This window comes from Acipenser ruthenus, chromosome 4 (genome assembly GCF_902713425.1).
Source record: "Acipenser ruthenus chromosome 4, fAciRut3.2 maternal haplotype, whole genome shotgun sequence".
Lineage (NCBI taxonomy): Eukaryota > Metazoa > Chordata > Actinopteri > Acipenseriformes > Acipenseridae > Acipenser > Acipenser ruthenus.
Genome location: NC_081192.1, coordinates 40,419,975 through 40,432,000, shown reverse-complemented (window position 1 = coordinate 40,432,000; position 12,026 = coordinate 40,419,975). Strand labels below are relative to the sequence as shown.

Sequence of the window (12,026 nt, the reverse complement as noted above, 5' to 3'; positions counted from 1 at the left end):
GTGCTCTTCCTTTCGGGTGAGACGTAATTGTAAGTGACTCTGCAGCTGATGCATAGTTCACACACCCTAGTCTCTGTAAGTCGCCTTGGATAAAGGCGTCTGCTAAATAATAATAATAATAATAATAATTTATATGCATTGTTTCCAGACTTCTTTAGCATACTGCTGTTAAGAAATTCCTACTGTGTGTGTGTGTATGTATGTGTGTATGTACCTACATACGTATGTATGAGAAAAAAATCTGTTCTGTTAGGAGTTAAATGTATCTACTTGTTTTTGTGTGTTTAAAATAATTAAAACACCCCCTCAGTAGGTGATGATATGTTTGAATAATAGTAATAACAAAAAAAAAGTCTGGAACAATTGGAAAATTCATTAGGGTACAAGAATGCAAGTTTTCCAGCCAATGTAAGTGTATTTTAACAAGTTGTTCTAAAGCGTAATCCAATTGTTAACATGCTGAAACAATTTCAGGGGCAGCTTTTCAAGATTGATCATATTCATTAAGATTTTTTCTGACAGATACTGGGGATGTTACATTTACTTCTCAGCTGGAAACTGTGGGAACGCCTGCCAGTTATGACAAGCTGTGGGCCTTGTCTTTATATATATATATATATATCATTATTTTATTTATTTATTTTAATTTTTTTTTAAGACCTGTGCAATAAAGCTTCTAAATTACCTACAGCTCTGATACAGTGCAGAACATCTGGCCTGGGAGAGGTAGATGCAGATTGGAAAGAAATAAGTGCTAAAAAAACAGTGAAGGTTTTGTGAGCCCATTGTGATCCCCTCGTTCCACTAGTAAAAGACATAGTCCTGAAAGGCAAATTGATTTTTTTTTTACATATCACAATCTGTGTCATATCTGCTTGGTCACGTATTGAGCCAGACTCTCTAAATTGTTTTTGTTAAGCCATCTGGTCTGGTTCCACAAGCCATCAGTAGAAAAAAAAAAAAGGGGTGGGTGGGGGGGGGGCTGCTGGTGGATGGAGGAATAAAAATGAAGCAGCTCCTCAGGCATTCCAAAATGTACACATCAGGGCTCTGATAGCAAGAAAAATAAACAGAAAGAAGGAAACCCTGTCTAGACTGAGCTGCTTCTGGGGCTGCTGCAGACATTGGGTTGTATTTACTTAGAAGGGGCTGCCAAGGCTACCCTAAGAGGTAGGACCGGCGAAGAGAGAAAGCAAGAAAGGAGAGTGAAGCCAAGACAGAGAGGGTGTAAGAGAAAGGGAATGCAAGAGAGGGGGAGAGAGAAAAAAAAGGAAAAAAATAGTAATGAATGAGAATGAAAAGCCAGACTTACCATAAACCAGGACCACAGACTCCTCAATTGCATGTTGGTAACTGAACTGGGAATCGAGAAGGGCCCGGCTCACAAAGGAACCGTAATAGGTGGACTGGTACCAGCCAACATGGAGGTGGTCGATGTTTACGTGGCGCAAGCTGCGCATCATCTCCATCTGGTACTGAACTGCAGGAAAATCAAGAGGGAAGAGCAGATCATTCATACAGCTCTATTATCTTTCAGAGTATACTACTGTAGCTAATTTTTATTTGGGTTTGGCTTTCAGACTTGACCTGACTACTGAAAAAAAAAAAAAAGAACCACCCACTGTTAGTTTTATTTTCTTCTTTTAAAACAGACGCGTCTTAAAAAGCAGACTGATTAAACCTACTAGTGCCAGATGACTGTGGATTTTGTCATTTGTGGATTATTGATTTATTTTTATATTGTGCTCCACCATCCTTACATGTAGATAATTGACTGGGCTTGTCAATTTTTTGTTTGTGCCCAAACAACTTAAACCAAGCAGTTCACAATCTTTTTTTGTCGTCAAGACATTTGCAGATCTTTAAAAAGGCAACCTTTTTTAGGCACACAACTAGCCTATATAAACCTGTTGAATGAAAGCAATGGTCTTCACATAAGAGAAAACATAAGATGCTAGCCATTAACATTTTTATATTCAATTATAATAATTGACTTGAAACATTAAATACAAAATAAATACTCTTTTCTTTTTCATTGGCCTTCAAATGCTTATTTGAGTTTGAGGTGTTTGTGTTGCACACCAAATTCACAGAACATGTTGTCAAGGCAACACCAGCACTGGAGACATTTCTGAATGTATAAAGCAGACCACACATTGAAAAACCATCAGATCCCTCCAGATTTTCGTTGGCCTCAGTCAAAAAGGGAGAATAGATTACAGCAACATAGCAGACTGCGGTGTGCTGTATACATCACCCTCTACCTGAAATAATGAATAAGGCATTACATGTGCAAAAACAACGAATGCATTTATACAAACCTGCCACTGAGCAGGCAAGTTTATGATTCAGAATACTACGTTTCATGTTACACAGGAAAATGAGAAAGCAAGAGCCAATAATCCTGCTCAGAATAATGTCATCGGGCAGGCATGTACTGGAAAAAATTAACTACAGTAAGATCAGGCACTTCCTTATATCACAGTTTTTAAAAAAAATACCTAGTTTTATCCTTGTTAATAATAAGAGTTTGAGTATTAAAGTAAAACTCACCACCACATCAGTGATCTAAATCACAATTTTATAACTGATTTTATGAATAGACTTGCTTAATGTAATTTAAAATGCTTTTGCATAGATTGAAATGTTAATTTAGTTCACAGCAAAATCTTGAAACAGGAATACTTGATATGTACATGGGCTCCGTCTCACATGACCGATTGATTCATTTATCGCCAGGTGAGTTTCACTCAAAATTTCCAAGACGGTCCATTTCATTTTAAGGACAGGCGATTTCCACTCCAAACTTTTCTGAAGGAATATTCAGTAAAAATGGAAAATGTTAAATCCTTTGCAGAATCTGGTGGAGTGCTAGTTTTCAAATTCAAAACTATATTGACTATTCCCTTCAGTCTAGTGAGTCAAACAGGTTTTGTACAGTAACTAAAATGGTGATGGCAATACATACTATATTATACCTCCGTGCACAAATACATATGACATTTACTGCAAGGTGCTTTATTCACCTCCCAGTATTGCTGTAAGACACTCGAATCCCTTTAGACTGGAAACAGAAGAGCCACAATGAAGAAATATTCATCATTCTACAGTAGTGACACATTAAAATGGCAAGACAGCAATTTGGACTGAAATTCAAAGCCACCTTCAACAGGAGTAGTAATAAATCTAGGTGGCAGGTCAACAAGTTTAGTAATTAAGCACATTTAAGGGTGAAGCTTTGCTACAGAATGAGGATCTCATCATTTCTATATATAATCTTTACTAGACTGGCTTGAGCTACAGTACAAGTCTCAATGTGAAAGAAATGCAACCATATGGGGCTTAGTGGAACCCACTGTAACACACTTAATCCAGTTTTGATGGTTTAAAATTGCCCCCCAATGAACTAAAGAGGACCATAGCTACACAGGTACAGGTAATTGTACAATGAGTCGTACACATGAGTTATGTATCTTGACAGGAGTGTATTGTGATACATGACAAAAGACAGCACTAGATACCAACTGGTTCTAGACAGATGGAATTTTTTGGCATCCCAAGTTTGGTCTTTTAACAAAACACCAAACCCATAATACCAATTGAATTTATCAACAGAAAAAAAACTTTCGATATCCCTTTTATACTACATTTTAGGCCTTAACAACTCTCAATATAAAAATGAGTCACACACAGCTGGAGTAATTGAAATCAACGTTAAACAAGAAATTATTTAGGAAATAAAATGTTTCCATTTCCTCATACTATCAGCCACTTCTGTTCATGCTGGGTTTTGTCACTGGGTTTCTCTATGCACAGAGTTTCAATGGCAGCAAAAATATAACCCTACCACCAAGTAAATCCACCATTAAACTTACAAAAAAAGTACAAAAGGAAATGTAAGAGAATTAAAAGTATTTTCTCTTTGCCGCACACAGAATAAAACAAGCACCATAGCTTTTGGTTGCAATATAATTCTTTCGAAATATCTTATTTTAGGTGCTGTCTATATATAATAGATATCTTTATTTTTTATCTTTCATAGTGGACCACCATCACAATACGCTTTACATAGGTAGGCTGTGAACTGTGCATTATATGCAGAATCACTTACAATAGGACATAGATTTAAGATCTCATCCGCAGGACGGAGCATAAGGAGGTTAAGTGACTTGCTCAGGGTCACACAGTCAGTGGCAGCAGTTGGATTTGAACCGGTGACCAGTGCTTAATTTGAGCCGGATCCTGCCGGAACAGGATCCGGCACCTCTCAGACTTGACTTTTTTCGTTCTGGTACCTAATTTGCCCGGATCCGGTACCTCTCGCGGCATGATTATTTTTTCCACTGTAAACATTCTAATAAAAGCGATCAGAGTTAAAGTTGCCTCTGCCTCGCCCCCCGTAAAAGCGCATCCTATCCTGCCACACCAATTCCAGACCTGCTCTCTTATTTGTACATAGAGGTTATGGGGCGGGCCGGCGAGGTAAGTAACTGATTTTGAAACAGTGGTGGTGAGCTAGTGAGAGGTCCCTATGTGATCACGTCACGTAGCCTAGGCTAGTCGTCACTACTGAATTTGAAACGTGTCGTGGGAAAGGAAAGCCAAATAAAAAATTAGGTGGAAACTGCTCCTGATGGCGATGCCTTAGCTAGCAGGGCTGTCTGCGCTGCTAATCCCGCCAGTTCAGCATCACCACCGGCACGTCCTCCACTAGCTAGCAGGCCACTAGTGAGTCAGACTCGGCGGGAGAGGGGGACGGAGAGGGGGAGGGGGAGGGGGAGGACTAGTGATGGGCAGTTCGATTCTTTTTAGTGTCTCGATTCATTTGATTCAGTTCCGTTTGGTGAATCGATTTAAATTTCGTTCATTTGATTCATTGATTCAATGACAAACTGCAGGAGCTGCAGCTGGCAAATGAGAGCATTCTAGCACTGCTTCAGTCGAGATCTGTCAGAACAGAGTGAAACTACAGTACTAACGGACCACTGAGGTACAATATTGTCTGTGCTGTCTACTGACTAAATTAAAGAGTTTATTTGTAATTATTTAACACACACTATAAAACTGGCAAGTAAAACAATCCCCTCCGCACTGACGTCGTCTCTTCATGACTGCGACAACTTGAGAAACTACACTACTCCCCTACAGGATAGGTTCTTTCTCCAACGACACCTTCAATAAAATCATTTTATAATCTTCACTAATAGAAGGCCTATCGAGGGAGATACAGCAAGCTTTCACTTTACCTCTCTTGTGGCACCGCAGAAAGTGGCACAGCTGACAGATTCTCAGCTTCCCCCACCCCCATAATCATTCACACAGAAAATGCATTCATAATGAAATACCCTGGGAGGGATACGGCATCAGAAAGGATTGTGTCCCACTTTGCTGTACAGTAATGACTCATGACTAGGCTTGCTACTATTTGACTTATTTTTTTGCCAAACCGATGATTGATATCGATGTTTATTTTAGAAAGAATTTACCTTTTTTTCGATATTTATTTTTCAATTCAAGCAGAGAATGGGTGAAATAGACCTTTATGCTTAAAAAAAACCAAACAGATTTTGTATGCCATTGAAAACGCCTCATTTAGTGAAACCCCTTTATCATATTCAACATGCAACAAAACCATGGTTACCAACATTCTAATTGGAATAACTTTTGGTCACAGCTGAGCTATACATTTAAAAATGGTCTCAAACTTGTAAACGCAGCACATAAGTGTATTACGCAGACCTTTATAGCATATATTACGAGTAAAAATAATATGCACAGAACAAAACATTAGACAGTTGAACAGAACTAACTTGCTTATTATTCGTAGTCTGAGCTCCACCCCTCTCCTGCTTCAGCACAGCTGGACTCAGAGTCACTGGAAGGCAAGGCAGACGGGCCCGCTTCGTCCTGCCGCGGAGACTTCAGCCATCTTCCAGGGTATTGTGCACAATATTCATTAAGTGTTTTTCTTGTGCGCCCCATTTGTAAATCAAACTAATAACTGTCATCATATAAGGTGTACGTAAAGCAAAAGCTTACGTACACCTTAACCCGCTAATTTCAAAAGTAGCCGCTTTGAATGACAGGAGCTGCAGCTGGCAAATGAGAGCATTCTAGCACTGCTTCAGTCGAGATCTGTCAGAACAGAGTGAAACTACAGTACTAACGGACCACCGAGATGATTGACAGTGACCCCAAGCCATTCAGAGCGGAAAGAAGACGGGACAGGACAAAACAGTTGTTTTACCGACGTTTATCGTATATAAATTTATTTCAGTCAAACTCATTTTTGGGGAATTCGACGTTTAACAACCTTTACCGATTAATATCGAAAAGTAGCAAGCCTACTCATGACTAATGCTACGATTTTGGCACAGTCATTTTTAGTCCATTTCATGGGCGATGTGCTTCAAAAAACCAAGAATTCAAGGAAAATTCACCAAATAATGTAGTTTTAGCTACATCAACATACACAAGACCTTTAAAATAGTACACCAAAACCAATAATATGAAGACTATTGCTTTAGATCAGTGGTGCGCAAACTTTATAAATGCCACCCCTTTTTTGTTGTGCCCCTGCATCCCCTCCCTTGCTGAAAAAAGTGTAATTTTACAGAAATACGAAACCAGTGTGTGGTGATCCCCATCACTTTGACTAAAATGAAGGTGAAATAGAGAGATGACATACCATCAATTTCCAATTGTTCTGCTATTTCTTGCCATGTGGTGTCCTTTTTATTGTCTTTATAACCACGGTCACTGGCATCATAAAGGACATTATATTTTTCGACTTCAATAACAACATTTTCATTGATGTTCACTTTGTTTTATTTCTGTGGTAATCTCTGCGTGAGCGAGACAGTGGGCAGACTGACAGCCACTACCATTGACCTTATTTCCGATTGGTCCACTGTGATAAACACTGCGTAGCGCGAATACAAATAAAACAAATTTATTTCTATATTTGCTCGCTTCATTCGTGCTGCTCGCTTTGCTTGAGGTGGGTATTACTCCATTTAAAACCAATAGTTTTAATTATTTTTTATTCACTTGCTCGCATCCAGTGTGCATAGCTCTTTAACATGCAAGCCCATGCCCATTGACGTGTTTGATTTGGCATTGTGTGCTGCAGAGCTGCACTTACACTCCGACTTTTAAGAATATGTTTGTTAACATTTATGTATGTAGCTAAATCCAGACTTTTTTTTTTTGTTAAATCTAGGAAACAATACAAGATTTACATTAAATCCAGGGAAAAAGAAAAACACCAGTTAAAACATCTTGTGCTCCCTGAGTTTAATAACTGATGCCCCAACCAAGTACTGTAGAAAATTACTGCAAAATACAGAAAATACAGAAGATTACTGCATTATATAAAAAAAAAAATACAGAAGATGAAATATATTGATGAGACAGATTTAAAATTACCAGAGTTTGAAAGAGTACTAGACAGGTTGTCACCTAATACTTTAAACAAGTACTGTACATGCAAAAAAACTTTACAGTACTTGTTTAAAGCATTAACGTACCACATTGCAACTACCTTTCACAGTTGGCTTTTAACTGAAAAAGAGGTACATTAACATTTGATTGATGGGTTGAGTTTATAACAGAACCCTCTTATATTCCATTTCTGAATCAGATATACCTCCCCCTAAATAGTGGTTGGCAGGATATTCCCTAAAATAGCAGTGTTTCATTTGATGAACTAAAGCAAAGTTAAACAAACTACCTCATAGGCAGTGATGGATGGGTCTTGGCAAAGGAATGAAAACGATGAAATCAGCAGGAGGACAAAGCAACTGTCATAGCTACTTTGATACCAGTTAATAAGCCACAAACTTAATAAAGCCTGTAGCGTCTATACTTGTGTTAATGGTTACTGTATACTGACTCAATTGCTTAGAAAATTATGTTTGATTATTTCTATCTCAATATTTGCTATACCATTACATTTACAGCATGGTAGTTCCAAAACTTTTAATGAAGCAAACCAAATATCTCGCTTTACCACAAAACCTCTGAAGATCAAGCTTATAGCGCCATCTATCTGTCACTTGGGATGGTTCTCTGCTTTGATTTTATTTACATTGGTTGTTTTCTACTTCCTTTTATTTAAAATTTTCAGGTTTCAACCTTTTCACCTAGAAATGTACCCCCAAAATCCAGTATCAGGTAAATCAAATACAGTCTACAAAGCAATATGCGCAAGCCACTTAGCACAACTATGTCATGTCCATCACAGCTTTCTATTAAGGGTTTATCAAAAGGTGAGGGATTAACAGATTGGGAGCAGAGATTCTCAGCAGCAGCACTGTAGCTGCATTATAACACTGCTTGGTTTTTGTTGAGGCAATTTTTGCTGGGTACAGTAGTTCAATGGCTAAGATAACTGCAGAGTAGTTGTGGGTTCACAACCTAACACTGGCATACACTGGGTGCTATCAATCCACTTTAAAACATGGAATAAACTGAGTAATCCAAGAAACCGTTAGGTTATTATTATAACCGTGGTTCCCTGAAATAGAAATGTAACCATTACCTAATGTGTGTTTAACTCCTAAGGTTCTTGAAACCTGACTGAGATGTATCAAAGCTGCTCTGCAGAGCCGATGACAGTCATGCTCGCCTCTGAGGGCATAAATGGACAGCATGCACAGATCTTTGCATAATTCGCAGTTGGAAAAGGCACGGAGAGTTAGAGAGAGGGTAAATGGGAGGACACGGAACACATACACTGCTCCCTAAAAAGCAAACCTCAGGTACCTCCCTGTGCCCTAGTCTGATGGGGATGTGGAAATAAGCATCTTGGAGGTCCACCGTGGAGATCCAGTCCCTGGCCTGATTGACTGCAACAGCTGTTTCATGGTCAACATGTTAAACCTCCTGAGGTCGAGGATTGATCTGAGGCCACCATCCCACTTGGGCACCAGGAAGTACCTGGAGTAGAACCCTTCCTTCAAGTGTAGAGGGTCCATCATGCAAATAGGCCTGAGAGACTACCGCAGTGTCTTGCGGGGGACCGTGCTTGAACTACAGAGAGTAGCCAGTGTGAACAGTAGTAAGCACACAGATGTTCCTAGTGCACTGATGCCAATACTCTAGGTGGCTCCCTGAAAAGGGACCACGAGACTGTGTCAGCAAGCTCCTAGGGCTGCTGCTGGGCTTGTGGCTTAGCCTGAGGCTTTGTTTCTGCACCTTGTGGTGGAACTTGTTATAGCCCCCGCAGTGCGGCTATTAAAGCAGCCTGCTCTAGGGTTGCCAACTGTCCGGACAGTCCGGGAATTGGCACCTGTGTCCGGGTGGCAGGAATTAACAAACCTGGACGCCCTAATGTCCAGTTTTAAGTGAAATGCTTAAGAAATACCAACCTTCCTTTAATATTTTCTTTGACATACCATATAACGGGACATTTTGGAGTGGAATTTATTTTGGCTTTATTGGCGGTTTGAATTGGATCGCCAATAATACTTCCACCAATCAGAGTGTGGCATATGTGTGATCCTGCCCTCAGAGACTGGTGGTATGCAACAAGCACAGGTTAAAGAAGCGCGCGCTGGACAAGGGAAAGAATGCGTCGGATTTCAAATTGAATATGAGAATGGCAGTGAGTGATGAAACCAATTTGCTTTAAAAAATTAAAAGCAGATTGGACATTTCCATCAATTGATTTAGGAATTATGGAATTTATGATGCGATCAGGAACTCTGAGGATGTGTAAACTGCACCTGCTACTGTGGTATCTGTAGGACTGTTCTTTTTTAGGTTAAGCAGTTTTTGTTTTTAGAGGGGGTTAAGTAGCAGCCAAAATTGTTTATGCCAGGATTGTTAGAAAATCTCTAAATGGTGCATACTTGCTTTGGATTGTTACTGTCGATGCATGTAGATACTACTATCCACCGTGCAGGTATCGCAAAGTCCCTAAACAATATGTTAAAATAAATTAGTTCTGCACTGTATAAAAAAGCTTTTTATTTTGCCAGTGCTTGCTAGCCTATTAACCAGTTTTTAATTTAAAGCGTTTTTGTTTCGGCTTTATTGTTAAAGTTTTCACATGTGCAGTACTGTCCTACAATTACTACATGATACTGTGATCATTCCACTTTGTAATGTTAATGAACCATAGCTAAGTTTTAAAACTGAGAGTAAGCAAATGCTCATCATTAAGTGTACTCCAGTTACTGATATCTTAAAATTGAAGGGCCATGTAAGAACGATACATATTGTAACTCATTTTTAGAAGGCCTTCTTTGTTGTTCTCCAGGTTGCTGCAGTGACATTGTAGATGCTATAACTAGTTACTGTAAATTAGATACTGTTTTAGCAGACACATTTCATTAAGTAAACATGTATTTTAATGTTTTTTTAAATAAAAAGTAGAAATACAAAACTGACATTTTTCTTTGTGAACATGCTAAGTGATAAATGCCAATTCAAAAACCATCAAAAATCTACCAAGGCAGCAAATCTGCAAATTTAATACCAGCCAAAATCTCCAGTTATATGGTACATTAGTTGATAAAGGATTTCCATTATCTTATTAGAAATGTACATTCTACTGTGCCCCCAGCATTTGAATAATGCTTTACATTACATTGATCTGCATGTGATTAAATACATAACCTTTACAGTAAAATATGGGTTACTTACACCACATATATACGTGCGTGTGTGTATAAACATTGCTTATTTAGCGGTAGTCATTTGTAACATTGAAGAACATGAACCAAATTTGAGTACATTTTGACTCATTTTGTCTTTTTTTTTTTTTTTTTTTTTTACACACAACCGATAGTGCAGTAGTTTTTAATACATTTGTTATTATTTATTATGGGGGGGGGGGGGGGGGGATTTGCCATAACACAATGGCTGTAAAATAATTCTGACCGTCACAAACAAGCTTTTCAGGCTCAGCAGCTCTAATGGGAAACGGTGGCCCACTGTCCGCCGATCTTGTGGATTGGTGACTCTTCTTCCTCTTCCTTGGAGAAGGAGATGAGGAAGACAGTGAAGACGGCTTATTACGTGGGCTCCTTCCCCGGGCACGTTGCCTGTTCTCCCTTGGCACAGAGCTAAGTAGAGAGGACGCAGCCACCTCTAACAGGGTGATGGGGCAGCACGCTGCCTTGGTGGAATGGACACCGAGCGCTCTGTAGAGCTGCGAGACACACGCTTTTCATGCATGCGCTTATAGAAGCTTACATAAAACTTGCAGAAACTGCAGGTAGTTAGTGCCTCTTTGGCATGCTCTGGCCCCAGGCAGGAAGAGCACCTCACCTTGCTTATCCTCACCTGGCAGACCTTGCAAAAGTCACAGGGATAAAATCCAGCAAGCGTACAGTGATGCACAGCTGTTGCCTCAGTCTGCTCAAACAGCCAGAGGGCGGGTCAAGACCCGAGCCGAGTACTCTGGTACTGCAGTTGGAAACCGGTTTGGTGGCTTTGCGATGGATGCGCCGGGTTGGTACCGAGTTCTGAACTGGAACAGTTCAGTACCGGTTCAGTGACAGACAGAGCTAAGCAGCCTGTGAGGAGAGAACAAGGTCAGCCAACTTAAGTTGCTTGGTCCCTGGGAAGGGGTGACATGAGCCGCCGGCTTCACGCGAGGCACAAGGCCGCTGCGGTACTCAACAAGCTGTGTGCAAAAAATGTGTAATAGTAAAAGTAATGCAACGTTAATAATTATCGCATAAATTACTCTAATACACAAAATTAGCGAGTAATATATGCAAATAAAAGCAACAGGTACTTATCTGTCAGGTTCAGATCTCTCAAAGGAAAAATGATGCTGAGATCTGTGCGTGCAGTCCTTTTATGCCCTCGGGGGAGGGCATAACTGCGTCACAGGCTCGGCGGAGCAGCTTCGATATATCTTATTCAGATTTCGGGCTCTTTAGGAGGTAAACACCAATTAGGTAACGGTTACATTTCGTACTTGAAAAGGAACCAAGCACAAGGAGTGTCATCCCACACTATTTATTATTTATTTGTTTTTATTTAGCAGACGCCTTTATCCAAGGCGACTT

General features: G+C 39.7%; 1 protein-coding gene across 1 annotated transcript in view; it reads right to left on the bottom strand.

The window, feature by feature from the left end:
- Nucleotides 1-12,026, bottom strand: part of LOC117399230 (eukaryotic translation initiation factor 3 subunit H) — a 138,985-nt gene that overhangs the window by 40,586 nt on the left and 86,373 nt on the right. Inside the window, exon 4 of the mRNA XM_033998280.3 lies at nt 1,313-1,480. Coding sequence (XP_033854171.3) covers nt 1,313-1,480 — 168 coding nt within the window. The remainder of the gene's footprint in view (nt 1-1,312; nt 1,481-12,026) is intronic.